The sequence below is a fragment of the Crocodylus porosus genome, unplaced genomic scaffold, assembly GCF_001723895.1.
Source record: "Crocodylus porosus isolate Cpor-Errol unplaced genomic scaffold, CroPor_comp1, whole genome shotgun sequence".
Taxonomy (NCBI): Eukaryota; Metazoa; Chordata; order Crocodylia; family Crocodylidae; genus Crocodylus; species Crocodylus porosus.
In genome coordinates, this window is record NW_017728931.1 from 134,859,919 (window position 1) to 134,878,155 (window position 18,237).

Genomic DNA, 18,237 nt, shown 5'->3' on the forward strand with positions numbered 1-18,237 from the left:
AAATGCATTGGTGTTCAATAGAAAGCAAACAGTGGCTAAAGTTTTCCCATTGTTTGAAGATGATTTGCCTCATTAATTCTGGTGCTGTAACCTCTCTTGGATTAGTTAAGTGAAGTTCATTGTCAAATGTTGTTTGATATGATGTCTTAACTACCTTTCATCTTATGTGGTATCCCCTCTGTCTCTAGAGGACTAAGGAATGAATATACTTTTACTTAGACAGTGCAGCCAAGTAAGCTAGTCTAGTTGTCTGCCTCTGATTTTTCCCTTCTCTCCTCTCAATCAAGTGAATCCCTTTCTATTACTCTAACCCCAACACAGCATTGAAACATTGCTTTTTCATCAGTGGGCTGGCAGGTCCCATTCTGCCTGTCCATCCAAATTGCCTCACTTGTCAACTCTGTCTTGCTGATGTGTCATGATATTGCCTTTGTGCCCGATTTTACTTGCCTCAGTTTTAGCTCCTGACATGATCCATTTTTTTGCTCGGTGTTTTCTTGTAAATAACCAGGGACCTGTGCGGTAAAGCAAGCAGCACTTCTTAGCACTACATGTGCATGCTAATCCTGCTATTTTGACTCCTGGAAATCACTCAGTGTGGATTTTTATTAACTTTAGACTATTTTTAAGTTGGAGATGGTTGTATCACAATATTATTTGCCATATCTGTACCTTATAAGAAAGGTAGAAGTTTTTTTCCTTGTAACCTTTGGTGTCCTGGTTATTTTTAACATTTAAATGGTGATCTTCTGGAAAGGTTAGGGAAAAGAATATAGGTTTGGCTTGGCAGCATGGAAATTAATATAGTAATTGGGTATAAGGAAAGAAGGCATGCTGCACGTAGTAAAAATACAGATGACTGTCAAGAACTCAGTTATATCTTAGAAGTCTCTTGCATACTATTTTTACACATATACGAGACAAGGTTTTTTTTTTCTGAACCGGCATGGGAGGGAAACGCCCCTCATCTTATATTTGTATAAAAGGAAATCTCATTAAATACCTTGTCTATCATTGAAGTGCTGCTGAAAGCAGCCTATGTTCAGTAATAGGAACCTGATTAAATGCAGCCAATGTTAAGCATGACTATAAAACACACGACCCCAATTGAGCAACCATACTGATGGGAACCTACCACAAGGATAGTGTAGTACAGCCCGCCCGAAGAAGATATATGGTAGTGCCCATTTGTGCAGCCTCTCTCAGCACCAATCCTTTTTCAAGTCATGGTGAACCACTACATTGAATACATGTTAATTTCTTCTTCACTCGCATCTGAGCTGTGCCTTTTTCCCCGTTTCCAGTGGTTCCTGTTTCTTTACCAGTCTTAAAAGCCTGGCAAGCATCACCAAATGGGGCCCTAAATGGTTCACTCAGAATCCCTCTGTTGCACCCTCCCTCAGTCTGTTGCATATGATTAGTGTGGCCCCACCCTCCATTGGGTAGAGCCCTGTGCATCATTTTCATGCAGATTTTTGGAGGATCCCACGACAAGAACACCTGGTTCCAGTCATGAGTTGGAGGCTAATTAGCACATGGCTCCTTTGTTTGGTAACTAGAATACAAGCATGTGCTGAGCGGTGGGGTCACCATGGTTTGAAATACAGTTGGCTCTGCTGGGGCCCAGCCCAATGAACTATGTTCATTGCCTCTTGGCTCTTGAGTAATAACATGTGTGGTTTGTACTGCGTACAAGTAGGCATAAAAGTGCTGCTTAAAAGTGTGTTTATGGACTACCTGTGCTAAAATGTGTAGCAGTTTCAAAAAAGGTAAAAATGCATCCATTTTGGAGGAACTAATTTTCTGGGCACTTGTAATAATTTGACTGTATGCAAATTAGTGCTGGTATGTTCATTTCAAAGTCAGTGTTTTCAAACTTGCCCCTCACTTCCATGTGCTGACAGTAAGGAAGGGGGGGAGGGAAAGGGCTGCAGGGGGAAGAGGTTAGGTGGGTAGAGGGAAAGGAGGCTACCTGACACCCACCTCTAGTTTCTTGCCCCTGCTATAACAGTGGGAGGGGGACAAATTCAAGACAAACCTCCAATAATTAGATTTTATATTTGGAAAAATGTAACAAATTTATAAATGTTCCATATATAGAATCTAATTATTGGGGGGAGTCATCTTACATTTGGGGTCATCTTATATTCAAGTAAATACAGTATCTTGCTGCAATGCAAGCTTTAGTTCTGTAGTTTTTCATAATGCTGTGGGAACAGAACATATTGTTAGATCACAGGTTTGAGAGCTGAAGTTATGTCTACTCAGCAGTTGGAACACGACATTATATTTTTAATGGTTCTAAACAGTTGTTCAAGTTGTTACTTGTCAGATTGCAGTGCCAAGGTCTCATTTATTTGATACATTCGTTTTGGTGCTTCTCAGGCCTGAGAGTCTCTATGAAACTGAGATTTATACTCAGTGTTTATCTGCAAATTTCTGTTAAAGGGAGAGTAATTCTAAATAACCTTTTGTTTTAATCCTCCACAGACTCGGATGCCGAGCAGGATGCTGCTATCAAACTTGCCCAAGAGCGAGCAGAGATAGTTGCCAAGTATGACAGGGTAAGCATCCTGATTAATGGTGTAGTATTTAACATAATCTGTTAGAAATGGGAATATAGTCTCCCTCAGCTCTTCCTAAATAATTCTGTATGATATTAAACCAGTGTTTTTATGCCTGTGCATTTACTTTTTAAGTTGATCATTAATATATGGTACTAGAAATTGAATGTTTAAATCACTAGTGCTAATTTAAAAGGCAAAAATATACTCATATCGAACTCTGATAGTAAATAATTTCGTATAAACAAAAGTTACCATGTCGTGTTCTTTAAGCCATTTAGCTAGTACAAGACCATGCAAAATGCAACTGGGATGAATATGCCAACAGCCTACTTGCATATTCCCATTGCATTGTCATTGGCACTGTTACTCTACAATCACTGACTTAAATTTGTAGAATTAAGGGCAGCATTGCACATAATGTTATACAAAGTACAGTGTGGCAGCTCTCTGATTTGAGGGAGCTTGGTCATTTTATTGTTGGCAACATTTGTTTTATAGTGATATTACTGCTATCTTTATCCTAAGCCTTATAGCTTAAAAAGTCCAATTTAGTTTTGTGAATAGTGAGCGCAGATCCTGTTTTTTCCTGATTTTAAAAAAAAAAAAAAATCACAAATTCTCTGATTTAAAAAAAAATTGCAATTCATGATTAAAATGAAAGGACGTACCCTGCCTTCTCCCCCCTTCCCCCCGGTCCTGCTGGTGCTCCTAATTCCTCCCCATAGCCCCCTCGGGCCTGATCATGGCCCTCGCTCCAACCACAATCCCTCAGCTCTGTTGTGCCCTTTGCCCCCCACCCACAGCCCCCTGCCCCCCTCCAGTCCTGCTGCGGGGGGTACCCAACTGCTAGGGTTATGGGGCCAGGGACCTGGGTCCACTGCCCCTGGGAGGAGGCTGTGGCTGCTACAGCAGAGTGGAGTCTGGCTCCCCCCACACTGCCTGCTGTGGGCTCAGGTGGGGGCGGGGAAGGCTGGCTCCCCCTGCTGTGCACACTCTTTTGGGGTCAGGAAGGACTTGTGCCCCCCCAGATCTGTGTGTGGGGGAGGGGTGGGGCAGGCTGGCCACTGTGGGGTTGGGCCCCTGCCCTGCTGCCCTCCCTTGGAGACAGCCTGTTGTAGGCAACCCAGTGCTGCAGGGCAGAGTGGGGCTACGCAGGAAAGCTGTTTGCTGCTGTGAGCTCTGCGCTGCCCTGGTGACATGTCCCCTGTGCACGGGGCTGCAGCGAGGGGCACAACCCCATGTCGCTGCCCTCACTTCTGCCGCACATGCAGGGCATGTCACCAGGGCAGTGCGGAGCTCGCATCGGCAAGCAGCTTCCCCATGCTGCCCCTCTGACCTGCTGCGCTGGGTCGCATCCATCCACCTGGCTGCAGCGGCTCCAGGGGAGGGCAGCAGGGCAGGATCCTGAGCCCTCAGTGCATACCTGCCCCACACACAGATCTAGGGGGTGGGCCCCTAGGAGTGCACATAGTGGCAGGGAGCTGTCTGTGTGCGCCCCCGTGTCTCCCCCCCCACCCCACCCTGGACAAATTGCCCATGGCCCTATCCCACACTCAGCAGGGGCCTGCACCCGTGCTTTGCAACCCCGGGGCCCAAGCCCCACACACTGCCTGGTTAGGCAGAAGCCCCAGCCCAACTCCCTCTCTCCTTATGGAGGCCTCAGTGCCCCCCTGCCACTTATGCGTGGCAGCTGCTCTCCAAGCTGCCTGGCAGCCATTTATGGTGCCCTGTGCCTGTCTCGCCCCTTCCCAGCCCCCTGCATGCTGGAACATTGCCAGCCTGCAGAGAGCTCATTGCAAAACTGCAAAATCCATAGGTTTCTCTGCTAAAATGAGAAATCCACATTTTACTCTGGTAAGGAGGGAAATCTGTGTTTTGCTTTGTTTTTCTGTGAGACCGGGAAAATGTGGATCCCTGATAATGAGTGATCTTTGTTACTTGGGGAATATGATGGCCAGTGGAAGTAGTTCTGGCTGTCACCACCTTATGAGCCTTTGGAGATTCACCACACTCAGATCCCAAATGACGTTCCCCCCCCTCCCTCCACCTTCAACAAAGGGGAGGGGAACCCCCTCTTCCTGGATTTGAGCATTCGCTTGGAATGGGTGGCTGCGGCTGCTCCAGTCCTAGTGCTGGAGCCGAAGCTGCGCCTGCAGGTAGCATAGGGGAGATGACACCGTGCACAGTCCATGGGCAGGACAACAGAGGGGCATGCAGGGGAAGGAGTGTGGGGGAGACAGTGCAGCGGTATGGGAAGGGCTCCGGTTCTGCCTCTAACCTGGGGCTGAGGCCAGGGTGGTTCTGGTGCCTGACTGGGCTGGGGCTGGGGGCAGGGCCAGGGCCAGAGCTGCTGCCCAGGGTAAACAGTAGTGGGGGCAGGTGGGGAGCAAGTGGTCAAGGGAGACGAGATGACAGGGAGGGGGGCAAGTGGCATGGGGGAACAGGTGGGCAGGGGGCAGGCATCATGGGAGTACAAGTGGTAAGGAGGACAGATGACAGGGTGCAGGTGCCAAGAAGGGGGTCAAGTGACTGGGGGGCCAAGCAGGAAACAAGGGGCAGGAGTCTTTTTTTTCCATGCTGCAGTGGTGCAGGGGAACACATTTAAGATGACCCTTCAATAATTAGACTCTATACATGGAAAATTATGCCATTTATAAATGTCCATGTATAGAATCTAATTATTGGGGAGGTCCTCTTCAATTCAAAGTAGTCTTGCATTCAGATTAATATGATAGCTACAGCAGTGAATCCACTAATGTATTTGGGTCTCTGATGGGCAAGAATTTACATGAAGGAGACATCGATGGGGAGATTTTTCCAATACAGTCTCAGAATGTATATTACCGAGTATATGAGTATGAAGACTGTATTTACCCCAGTTGGTGGACCTGGTAGGCCCTCACAGAGACATCCCTGCTGTTGTCACTGACAAGTGTGCAGTGTGTCTACCTCTGGAAACTTTGATTTCTTGGAAATCATCATCTCTGTCACTTGGTTAACAGTCTAAGAGGAATTTTGGGGAATCCATGACTTCTCCCTCTCGCTCATCTCTTCTATCTAGGAAGCGTTAACGTATGGCTGGATTTTCTCTCACACACCTAGGACCCATTTTTTTTTCTTCCCAATCCTATAGACCATTCACATTCTCCTTGCCTTGACTACTGTAGTTTTTCCTTCTTCAGCCTCTTTGACAAGTGTTGGTTCAATTTAATCTGAACAACATGCAGTTGCTGAAATATTCTTTGTTTGTTCATATGATCCTGTGAATCCCCATCCTCTGAATATTTTTACTGTCTCTCCCCTTTCTACCAAATCAAGTTGAAGATGATGTTTCCTTCAAAACCTTTCAAAACTTTTTCCTTCACTGCTTCTTGGTTTTTGTCTAATCACAGTGCTCTTTAACTCAATCATTAGGCTATTAGTTAGTGACATAAATCACTATTAAAAAGGGACAGTTTATAGTCCTCTACTATGGAAGTGCAGTTAGTGAAAATTGGTGGAGTGGTGTTGTCTCTTCCTTCTTAAGCCATATTGGGATTTCTATATTTCTCTTCCAGAATGCCCCCATACAACATTTGCAGAGCTTAGGGCTTTTCTTTTGAGTCTTTTGAGCTTACGTTGTGGTGGTATGTAAACCTCCATTAACTCCTTTCTTTTTTATTTCAGGGACGAGAGGGTGCACAGATTGAACCCTGGGAAGATGCTGACTACCGTCTTTACAAAGTCACAGATAGATTTGGTTTTCTACAGTAAGTTCATAATTTGAAAAAGAAAGGTGATACAAAGATTGCCACTGATTGCTTGTATCTTTTGTTGCATGTCTGTCTGGTGATTCCATGCCTATCTGGTGAAAGTATTGATTGCTGCTATTAATAGAACTACTGCAAATTTCATTTTAAATGGTCTTGCCCTGAGGTTTTTATTCCTAGCTTTTTTAATTCCATGATTGAAATTGATCTATAATAAATACGTAATAGGAAAAGGCTTGAAGTATTTTGTTTAGGTGTGGCAATTTAAAGCAGATACTTCAGCTGCATTATAATTTATTTTGAATTGTATATAAAATAAATAGTATAGATAAAATAAATGCTTAAAAGTTGCAAAGAGCAAATGTTTAAAGTCCCAGAGAAAGAAGCTTCTTTTTATTTATTATCTTAATTTTAAAAAAGTAGGAAATACCATGAAATTCTACATTTATAAAAGACAAAGATTTAGATCCTAAAAGACGTGTCTGTGATTAACATTATGGTTTGAGTAGACCCATTTAAAGTTATTGAGATGCTTCATCATGTATAAAACTAAGCCCACGAATAAATCATTGGAGGGTTGAAGCCTAAAATTGCCTAAACAGTTGGACAAGCTAGAACCTAGTATACATATACCTCCAGGTGCTTCTGTGTTTCAATATAGATTTGATCACAACTTGTTTGTCAAACAATACATCATTAAATTCTGTCCATAATATGTGATATTGGGAGTAAAGACCACTAGAATAAAGGAGGTATGAAGGGAGGTGGCGTCGACTTTATGTAGGTGATCTTAACTGAGCTATTTTCCAACTCTCTTTGGCAGTCATTCTTAATGACATCTGTTTATATAGTGAACCCTTTCTAATGATTTAATTGACTATTGGATCAAGCTATAAATAAGTTTTGAATATCTGTATGCGTCTTCAGCGGAGTTGGTTTTCTTCCTTAAGACGTTCTAGATTGGTTTAATGATATGTTTTGAGGAGACTTACAGATACTGAATTAACGTAGAATGATTTGCTGGGATTCGCTAACTTAACTCCATTCTGACTGACTGTTTGGTTTTATTAAATATTTGTCTATCAGAGTTCAGAGAAGCTTAGAAGTTGAGAAGTCCAGAATGGTCTCTGACTGATGAAGAAATGACTTTTATGATGCCTAACAAAAATATGCTAATACTAATCTCTTTTTTTTTTTTTACTTCTGCTAGCCTTTGTTGTGATTTTGCCATATGGTGCTAATTAGCTGTCAGATTTTATCTGTGGAATGGTTTCACTTCATTAGTGAGTGTAATCGATTCTTGTGCATATGATTTGTAAACTGCATTGGAGTCTTCTGGGATGAAAGACTCTGTATCTTGTAGACTACAGTTTTCACTTTGCAGATATTTTGGATGAGAAGGAGGCAAATTAAATACTTGGCAGTAGGGGGGGTGGGGAATTATTTCTTGTTGTTTCCTAAGACCTGGTTCAGAGATCGTAGAAGACACTGGAAAGGTTCTCATTGATTTTGGTGGGAGCTGAGTCAAGTCCTTAAAAGAGTTGCAAACAGATTCTGCACTTACGTATTGCTTATTATACTTCTGTTAGTTGATTTTTAATGCTTGCTATTTGAATTAACATCCTTCCTTGACTAACCTCTGAGAACTGACCACCCCCCTTATTTTTATTATATCTTTTTTTTCTCTTCTGTTACTCTGCATTTGGGGAACTCAGCTTCTGTGAACTGTAGTGTTTAGTGCTGTAGAGTAGATCTGTGCTGTGGTCACAGAAATGCTTCTCAGCAGGATAAATTAGCTTGTGCTGAGCTCTGTAGTGATGCAGCTAAACTGTCAAGAACACTGGTACCCAATATAAGTAGGTTAAAGCTACCGCTGATATCTCTCTACAGTGCATTCACTGCTTTGATGCTGAAGTGTAGAAACACCCTTCCTTAATCACAGTATCATGTTTCCTTTCCACTGTTGATGTTTACCACTGGAACTTGATACTGTATAACATGGGTTGCCAACCTGTGGCACATGGCACGGGCAGCCTCTGTGTGGCACATGACAGGTGTGGGAGGAGACGAGCAGCACAACAGCTGATGGGGCAGAAAGCAGGAGATTGGGTAGGCAGAGCAGAATGGGGAACAGAAAACAGCAGCAGAGCAGAGGGAGGTATTTGGAGTGGTACTTGGAGAGGGTGCAAGGCTAATTTGTGGCATGACTGCCAAAAAAGGTTGGCCCCCATTGCTGTATAGGCAGCCCAATAGGATGCAAAGTAAATGATTTATAACACGCTGCATAAATTACTCAAGTATTTGCAAAGTACAGCTCCTCACTATCTATCTACTAGTGCACTGAGCTGCATTTCATTGTGAGTGGAGTTCATAAATATTTATGAACTTACCCTCATCTATGGGTATCATCAGGGCAGTTTCATGATTCTTGACTCTTAATTAGTTCCAGATCATTTCTTTTACATTATTCTTAGCTGTGCAGTACTTCTTAATAGTAGAAATTTACTTAGAGCAGGAATATCACACTCCTCTTTTAGAAAAGTCGGTTTAGGCTGAACTATACATTCTTGAATTATTATGGTGAGCACATGATCTGTTATGTGGCAGTCTGACTGTGTTATGAACTCATGATTTCAACAGATGATATTCCCAGGCTCAAATCTTATTTGACTGGAATGTAGGCAGCTTGTAGGGCATGCTCAAAGCATCTCTGTGTCTGAGACTTGCAGGACTGCTACTTGGAGCTTGTTGCATGACATTATTGATTAGGACCATGTTGGTGATTTTCAGAGTGCTGTTATACCCCGAGGTGCCTTGAGATCCTTTTAAGGATGACATGGGGTGCCACACAGTGTTAGCAGTATTAAGCTTACCAACATGATCCGTAAGATAATCCAGAAGTTTCAAACAGAGATGCATGGCTGTGATCTGTTTTGAGTTCTTTGCAACAGAAAAACTTCTCTGTTGTTTTTCTTTAGGTAAAAAAGAGTGAAACTGAGAGCCAGGACTTTGCAAGGGGTGCCTTGAGTCTATCCAGGGCTGCCTGGAGTCTACAATGGTTGAGAACCACAGTTGTATGTGCTGTATATCTGTTTTGATTCCAGTGAGATCCAGGATGTTCCTACAGTTAATTTAGCACGGTGGCCACCAACCAGTGGATCTTGATCCACTGATAGATCTCGGAGCCTCTTGCAATAGATCTTGGAGCGTCTTGAAGTCAATCCGAGGCTGGGGTGGGGGACTGAGTGCCTGCAGGCATGCACGCGTGCACCCCAGTCCACCATGTCAGTCCATGGCAGAGAGAAGTGGGAGTGGGGGCTAGATCGAGGTCCCTGCGGTGAAGGGCATTAAGTTGCAGGAGCAGGGGTAGGCTGAGTGGGGCTCCAGCCAGATGAGACTTACCTGATGGGGAGGCGCACCCCTAAACAATTTTTTCTCCCTCTGCTTTGATCTGCCTCCCCCCTCTTCCCTCTCCACAGACATACCTGCTGGGCGGGGGGTGGTGGCTGTGCATGGTAGATCTTGGGTTGTTTTTAAATGCCAAAAGTGATTTCCTACTTAAAAAGGTTGGAGACCACTGATTTAGTACGACTCCTGTGCTATCTCCTGCCCTCTTGGGAGATTAACACTAGCATGGCTGGCATGGATGGAAACTCCAAAAAGAATGAAGTTACTCACTTCACAGTATATGATCTCTCCTTTTAGTTCTCATGGCCATCCTCATCTTCCCCCTCCCCTCATTTACTTGCTGTTGTGGAGCCATACAGACTGTGATTCTGGATGGTGAAGGAGCTGGGCTCTTCCTTGGGGACGAGGGATTGGGGTGGGGATATGCGGAACAAAGTTGGACACTGCTGGTCACAGATTCTAACTCTGGTGCTGGATTGCATGTGCACAAATGGGAGAGTCACGAGGACAGAACAGCTCAGAAAACCCTGCTTCCTGTGAGGAAAGCAGTGACTTTCTTCCTTTGGCTTTATTACAGTATGGACAAATGTACATTTGGAGCGTTTTTAGTAGGGGAGGGGGAGTTGTTGATCTGGACCTTGCAGCACCTGTTGCATTGTAATGGTTACATGTGCACAAGTGGGGAACAAAAACAAGAGTAGCCAAACTGCTCCAGCTTTAACTTCATCCTGCAGTTGTGCTTCAAGCTGGAGCAGTTGTGCCACATTCGCATCATGCCCAGCTTGTGCACATTTAACCATTAGGACAGAACAGCTGCTGTGCTACTGAACAGCAGCTTCGCCTCTGCTGTTGAAACCCCTCCAAGTATACATTTGCCCAGTGCCCTAAATTAAGTTTAGTATATGGCTGTATAAATGTTCCCAGACTTTTCATTGTTGACCTTGGCTCTGTGGAGCTTATCTTGTGGACACTTCACCCATTTGCAGTTGCCTAATAGTTCTTCAGCAATTACTTAAGGGATCAGTCAGTTTAGGAAAAGGTGTGATTGGCCTTCTTGGCCGACCTCCCACTCATGCCATTAGAGCCAGGACTCCATGCTTAATATTGTAGCTGATTTGTTAATGCATTTTAGCAGCAGGAAGTAAGGAGAGCTAGAATCATGTCATCGGCCCACAAGCAATTGCTCTGAAGGTCACCAGTGATCCTTGGAAAATTTTTAGACTCTGATTTTGCATCCTACCATTCCTGTAGTAGCTAAAAGAATGTTTGAATTTTTTTTTAAAGACTTAACCTATTAAGTTGGCAAATTGTAAGCTGTTTAAAACTGGCTATATTCCTTTACTGTTTGGCTTCAGACTTTTAATGCTTTGCGGAGTGGGGGCTTGTTTTTAAGGAGCCAGTGTTTTTATAAATAGGCTAATGTTTTACGCAGGTGTTAGCTTGAACACCTTTGAGCACTTTTTAAAAGATTTTCATTTGTGAATTGGAACACGTTTTCTCTTTTGTTACCTAAATAGAGCTTTGTTTGCCAGTTATTGTTAAAAACTCCAGTAAAGGAATGTTATTCCAGAGTATCTAAGCATTTAGGTATTCAAGAAATGCTCAAATTAAAGATGAGTAGTCCACTACCACCTTATGGTACTCAAATAATGGTGTATTACCTATTCCCCAGCCTCTTCTACATGCATAACAAGTTTTGTAAAATTCTTTTCCACTTGCATGCTTATGTCCTTGCATGTTCCTGTGCAAATCCCAGTCTACATGTCCTATGCTGCCATGTGTTTTTCATTTATTTGTAAACTTGCACATGCTCCAGGAACATAGAGCAGATACAGAAGCAGCAGCCCTGCTTGGCCCTGAAGGTCAGTGGCATAGGATTACAGAAGGTAGCATCTCCATTTCATAATCTTCAGGCTATTCAGAGAGCTAGAGAGAATCAAAGACTAATATAAACACAGCAGAGTAAGCAGCTTCCTTGGGTGGTATGGAGATACAGCCCCTGGCCCTTTGTAGGGAAGTCAGGACAGCACAAAGGGACTCTTCCTTGGTCAGTGCAGTGGTTCAGCATGCTGTGGTAACACAGAGGCAAGAAACTGTGCTCCTCCATGTTACACTCCCCAGATCACTGAAGGACTTGCTCATTAGCCACCCTCACTCAACAGAATGCCAATATGTTGATTCATAGTAGAAGTGATATATTTTATTAGACCAAGAAGATTTTTGCAAAAATATTTTTGACACATGGAAGATAATGAATTTTAGCCAATTTAAAAAAAAATAAAAAATGAAATCTTCATAATTTCCCAAGCATGAAGCAATTTTGACCACCTGTAACCTGAGATACTGCCCCTGCCTTTGCTTAAGGTGATTTTGTATCGCCACAGAGCCTGACAAGATTGCTGAGAGATGCCTACCAGCCAAGAACCATCTGCCCAGAGGAGTCAGTATTTCATCTATTGACTCCTCAGTAAAATCCTGTGAAATATGAACTTTCATTTCTACCCAGGAGAATTTTTTACAGTCTTTTTTCCAATGCCTGATGAAGGGCATTTGTGCCAGAAAGCGTGCAATTAAAGAATGTTTTTTGCAAATATCTTGGTTTAATAAAGATATCACCTCTACTATGAGTCCTGATTGCTTTTTCCTCTAGACCAGGGGTTCCCAAAGTTCTTATGTTATGGCCCAGCAAGCCACGGCCCAGCAGTCGCACCTGACCGTGGCTAGAATTTCTGGCCAGAAGACGGGTAAGGATAACCCCACCCTTGGGTGGGAGCGTGGGCCAAACCCTGTGCTGCTGCGGACCCTGCAGAAGGAGCCGCCGCCTGTCCGCCCGGTTCTGGGGGGCCGTGGTTTGCTGGTCCATGGCCACTTCCAGTCTGGCTGCCGAGTAGCAGCTGGCCTGGGGATTGAGACCTCCTGCTCTAGACCAATATGGCTACAAATTGGATGCCTGACAATATGTTGATTGGCACTTACTCATTGTATACCTGATGAGTTATTAAAATTGTAAGTAACAGCTATCACAAATTCTTCACCCATTTCCTTTTTAACCAGCTGTTGAGAGAATTTGTACATTAATAATTATTCTGCAGGCTTGTGTATATTTGTCTCATCTCTCTCAATGTCATTATTTATTTATTTATTTATATATATTTGATGTGAATGTGTTTTTAGCTCTGTCACCTATCATAATATATAATAATTTCCTCAGAGAGAGAACCTCTTGAAGGCCATTCCTATATATTCCTCTTCAAATAAAAAATCAATTGTTTGTAATTCTGAGATGGATGTATTGGAAAAGGCTGTGCTGTACTGTGAACTCCCCCACATTATTAGCCAAAAAAAAAATATATATATAGTAACATGACAACTTGCAGAGCGCATTATGTCAGTGTAGTTTTTAAAAAGCAAGTTAAGAAATGACTGTACTGCATGTAATAAATAACTACAAAATGATGTACTATAATCTGTCTTAAATTATTTTTTCTCCTTCCATGACCCACTTGGTGAAACCATTGTTTTATAGTCCTCTTTATAAATAACACAGGATTATACATTGTAAAGAGCATAGGCATCTGTATGTGTTAAGGAGAAGGCATGCTTCAAGCAGTGTATATCATTAAAGAAATGTGCACTAGCCAATTTCAGGGGTTTTAACACAGCTGTATTTTTTCCACCCATGCCCTGTGAATGTTTTTCAGTCACTATTGACAAGTGTTCTGTGGTTTAAGTTGAGTGATTTGGTCTAAACCTGTCTTTGATCACTTTGTCTCTGAGGGGAACCTGAACATGTATGAATGCGCTGATTGGAGCATTGAAATTGTGGGACCAGAATGTGGGCGTTGAGCATTTTTAGGACTTGATTCTGCACCATGTCTATTCTCCAGTTTTAAAAAATAGAACTGTATGGTCAAATACCTGCCCAGTGCTGTTGGAATATAGAAATGTGACTTCTTTGCGGTTCTGAGTTCCTTAAAAAGAAGGAAAAAGGGCCAGGTCATCAAGCAGTGCAAATCATTGCATCTCTAATTATTTTAGTGGAGCTGCATCAATTTACATCAGCTGAAAAGTGTGGCTGGTAGTTTTATTCTTTATATCTTAAGACTCTGTTAAAATACTAAACATGGTTTCAGAATAGTTTGCTAGTGCTCAAGATTATTGCATTGCCTGGGGCACATATCAGGCAGCAGAGATCAGTACTCTTCCCTTTGCTGAGGAATGGATACTTACCTGTTCTTTTTCTATCACATTGTATTCTTTAAATGTATTGACTTTTTATTAGCTGTGTAATGCATTTTTGCAGCATGGGGCAAAAATGAAAATAATGAAACAAATAAATGGATTTCAATCAAGAGCTGTTAGATATTCCATTACATGTCATAAAATGAAGCCATTGATTTTTCCCCTCCCCCCCCATATAGCTTTAGCAGGGAGCACTTTGATAGGCATAAACTTGTGGGAGTTTTTTTCTATTGGGATTTTGTGTTTTGTTTGCACATGTGGCTTTTGGGGTTTGTCCCTCTTTTTCATTTCAGTTTATTTGTTGGAAAATTGTCCTGAGTCTCTCAAACAATGAGATCTTCTAACACAGGGGTGGGCAAAATACCACCTGCGGACTGAATTTGGCCTGCCAGGCCATTCTATTTAGCCTGCAGGGCTCCTAAAAAATTTAGAAAATTAATATTTATCTGCCCCTGTCAAAGATGACAGGAGCCAGGGGCAGTAGGACCCAGGGGAAGCCCCAGCAGGCTCCTGCAACAGGAAGGCCTTCCCAGCCCCGCCCTTCCCAGCCAGAAGCCCCTGGCCTGGGACCATGGGGCTGTTTGTGGTTGCACCAGTGCGGGAAAGTCGAGTAAGAAGTTGGGGGAGAACTGTGGAGATTGCCCCAGTCCTTGGGGCTGGGCTGGCTCCTGCTGAGCTCCACAGTCTGGCCATGCAGGTGGGATCTGGCAGCCAGAGAGGGTGGGGAGGGAGTGGAAGTGAGTGGGAACATGGGGCCTGCACCAATGTCATGGGGCCAGTGCTGGCAGGGCAGCAGGGGTGTGGGGTGTGAGCTGGCAGGCATCTGTGGAGAGGGGACAGCTGACCTGGCTTCACAGAGCCCCATCTGAATGGGAGCCCACGCTCCTGTTGCCCTGATATATTCTGATCTGGGCCCCTCTGGCGCTCGCCCTAGGACAGTGGCGCAAGCCCTGCACTCCTGCCTGGCTGCTGCGGTACAGGCGGGGAGCAGTGTGCACCTCGCAGCCCTGACCCCACGTGCCCTGCGCTCACTCACAGGTTACGAGGTGGTGTTCAGTGCAGGGAAAAGTGGCTGCTCCCCTTCCCTGTGGCTGGTGCCCTGTGCTGTAGCCACTCTCAGGCCACGAAGGGCTGTCTTGCCTCTGCCCCATCAGTGCCACCCCGTGGGGCAGTGGGGGCAATGGAGAGCAGGCACAGGCAGCTCCGAGCAGCTGCAGCACGGGGCGCCAGCTGCGGGGGGGGGTGTTTTTCCCCGCCCTGAACACCAGCTTGAAACCTGCCACTGCTGCTTGCCTGCACCCTGTACCGGCTCCGGGCTCGCCCATTAGCTGGGCAGAAGCCCAGGGGCCACGAAACTTTCCTCCGCTCAGTGTGGAGGAAAGTGCTCGCTTCCTCTGTCCTGTTGCTGCCGCCAGGCACTGTTTGGTGTGGATGCCTGCCTGGAGCCTTTGGTGTGGCTGCTTCACCGCCGCCTCTGTGCTGCCCAGCGTGGCAGCAGTAGCCGTGTGGAGCAACTGCTGGGCAGCACAGAGGCAGTGGTGAAGCAGCTGCACCGCAGCCTAGCATGGCGTGGGCTCCAGACAGGGTGGCCACTTTTCTCCACACCGAGCAGCAGCTTCTGCCGTGCTGCTGCTGCCCTGGCTTAGCGCTGATGGGCGATCCTGGAGCTGTCGCGGGGCCCAGGCTAGCAGTGGTGGCAGGTTTTGAGCTGGTGCTCAGGGCGGGGAAAAGCCTCCCACCTCTGTGGCCAGCACCCTGTGCTGTAGCCACTCAAAGCTGCCTGCTTTCCATTGCCCCTGCTGCCCCGTGGGGTGGCGGTGATGCAGTGGAGAGGCAGGACAGCCCTGTGTGGCCTGCAAGTGGCTGTGGCACAGGGTGCCGGCCACAGGGAGGGGGAGCAGCTGCTTTTCTCTGCGCTGAGCACCAGCTTGTAACCTGTGGGTGAGTGCGGAGCATGTGGCGTTGGGGCTGCGCGCTGCTCCCCGCCTGTACCGCGGGGCAGGGGCACGTGCGTGCCAGCGGCAGGTGGGTGGGAGCGCGGGGCCTGCACCGGTGTTCTGGTGCCGGCGCTAGCGGGGCCCAGAGCAGGGGCTCTATGGAGCCGGGGTCACCTCCCCCCTCTCCCTGCTGGTGTAGCCCAGCACAGCTCCACAGGCCCCTTGCAGCCTGTGCTCCACACTCCTGCCTCCCTGCTATGGGCCCTGCTGGCACTGGCCTTGGGACATTGGTGCAGGCCCCGCGCTCCCACTTGCTTCAACTCCCCCCGGCCTCCTTTCCCCACTTTCCTGCCCAGCCACTCTGCACTGCATGGCTCCTGTATCCACACATCCCCCCGTATGCAATCACTTCTGTATACACACCACGAATGCCCACAAATCAGGACAAAAATATATTTTTAGATTTAAATTTAAATATATTATTATGGGTGTTTAATAGTCTTAGTATGTAATTTGTTCCCCCCCCCTCCCCCCCCTAAAATGGCAACCCGCCTTCCCCAAAGGAATACTTCCAGGGGCAAGGGGAAGGACTTCCAGTGGCAAAGGTCAGAAGTTAGGGACAGGACTTCCAGTGCCAAGATGGTGACCAGGTGGTGGGGCACCTGTCAATGGGCGGGGCTACCCATGTGGCCCTTGAAGGCTTGCCAAAACTTGGGAAGCGGCCCCCCACCCGAAACAATGGCCTGCCGCATTCTAACACCATTGCTGCTTTGTTTTATACCTCTCATGTCATCTTTACATTAAAGCATCTGATGTCCAGAAGCAGATACATGACTGGGTTTTGCAAACTCTTATTCATGCAAAAAGTGTAATTTTCTGTAATAGGATTGTGAACATGTCCACCCAGGTAAATGTTCATCCAGGCCAGAGACTAAAGGAACGTTTACCAAGCTTTTGATACCTGGAACACAGGATTTTCCAGATTAAAGTAGTTAACAAACACACTACGTTCTCACATCTGAAAAGGAGTCACAGAGTAATAGAGAAGTAGGGCTGGAAGGCACCTTGAGAGGTCATCTAGTCCAACCCCCTGCCTAAGGCAGGATCATCCCTATCCAAACCATCCTAAACTACCATATTTACTCAAATAAAAATGATGTGTTTTTGTCCAATTAGCATGTGGAATAAAGTCCCTTGTCTTTCATTTGCATTCAAGGAAACCTCATTAAGTACATAGACTATCATTAACCTGCTTTTAAAAGCAGCATGTTCTTAGTAATGGAAAGCAGCTATGAAACTGGTACAATGCAGTCAACACTGAGTATGACTATCAAATACATGCCCTATATTGAGCAAACGTGTTAATGGGAACCTCTTATTTTTCTTTTGTGCAGCCCTTAAAAAAAATGAAAAAGGCAGTTGCTTCCTTCCCCAAGGGGGAGAGAGCATTGGGCCTCGAGGTACTGCAGTAGCAGGGCAGCACTTGGAAAGGCCCGAGTAAGTCCAACACCCTCCCCTGGTGCCAGAAATGCTGATGGGAACCTACCCCAAGAATAGGTTTGCTGTAGCCTGTCTGAGAGAGACATATGGCAGTGGCCATTATGTTCAGTCCCCCTCAGCACTGACTCTTATTGTCCCTGCTATAGCAGTGGGAGAGGGACAGATTGGGGGCAAACCTCCAATAATTCGATTCTGTACCTGGAAAATTATCACAAATATATAACTGTTTCATATATAGCATGTTGAGAATCACTGACCCTACCTGGGGCCATTTTAGGGCAGCGGGGCCAGGACCTCACCCTACTGTTTCCATAGTCTGCCCCTTCCTGGTCGTCCTCGCTGCGAAGGAGTGGAGGGGACAAGCCGGGCTGCAAAATGCAGCTGCGGCGCTTGCAGCAGAGTGTACTGCTGGGAGCCTGTGGGGCTAGCCAAGGGGCTACTTGGCGGTGGGGAAGGCAGTAGTCCCCAGAGGAGCAACCACAGATGCTGCTGGAGTAGCTGGGCAGGTGCATGGTGCTGTACCGGGGAGAAGAACACTTACCTCCTCACGCAGGAGGATCTGCCGGCACGCTTTTGTGTGCTCCGGGCCACCCTTTGGGATTCACTGGGTTTATAGGATTGGTCTCTGACTGCTCTCGGAAACCAAATGCGTTTGTGAGGTACAGGGAGGCATGTGCAAGTTGTGCAGAATGTAACTTGGAGGAGAGCAAGGCTGCTGCGGTTGTTGTATCAAGGAAAGAGAGAATAAAAATGGAAGAATTTTAATTTCAACTTCATTGATCTTGGAAGCAGATGTAAATAAATCTGGATGCCAGAGCTGTAACAGCTTGAACA

General features: G+C 45.6%; 1 protein-coding gene across 2 annotated transcripts in view; it reads left to right on the top strand.

Annotated features, from left to right (window-relative positions):
• Positions 1–18,237, top strand: part of USP6NL (USP6 N-terminal like) — a 172,499-nt gene that overhangs the window by 66,204 nt on the left and 88,058 nt on the right. For both annotated transcript variants that reach the window (XM_019543714.1, XM_019543715.1), the window contains exons 2-3: positions 2,491–2,564; positions 6,234–6,316. In XM_019543714.1, the coding sequence (XP_019399259.1) occupies positions 2,491–2,564; positions 6,234–6,316 (157 nt within the window). The remainder of the gene's footprint in view (positions 1–2,490; positions 2,565–6,233; positions 6,317–18,237) is intronic.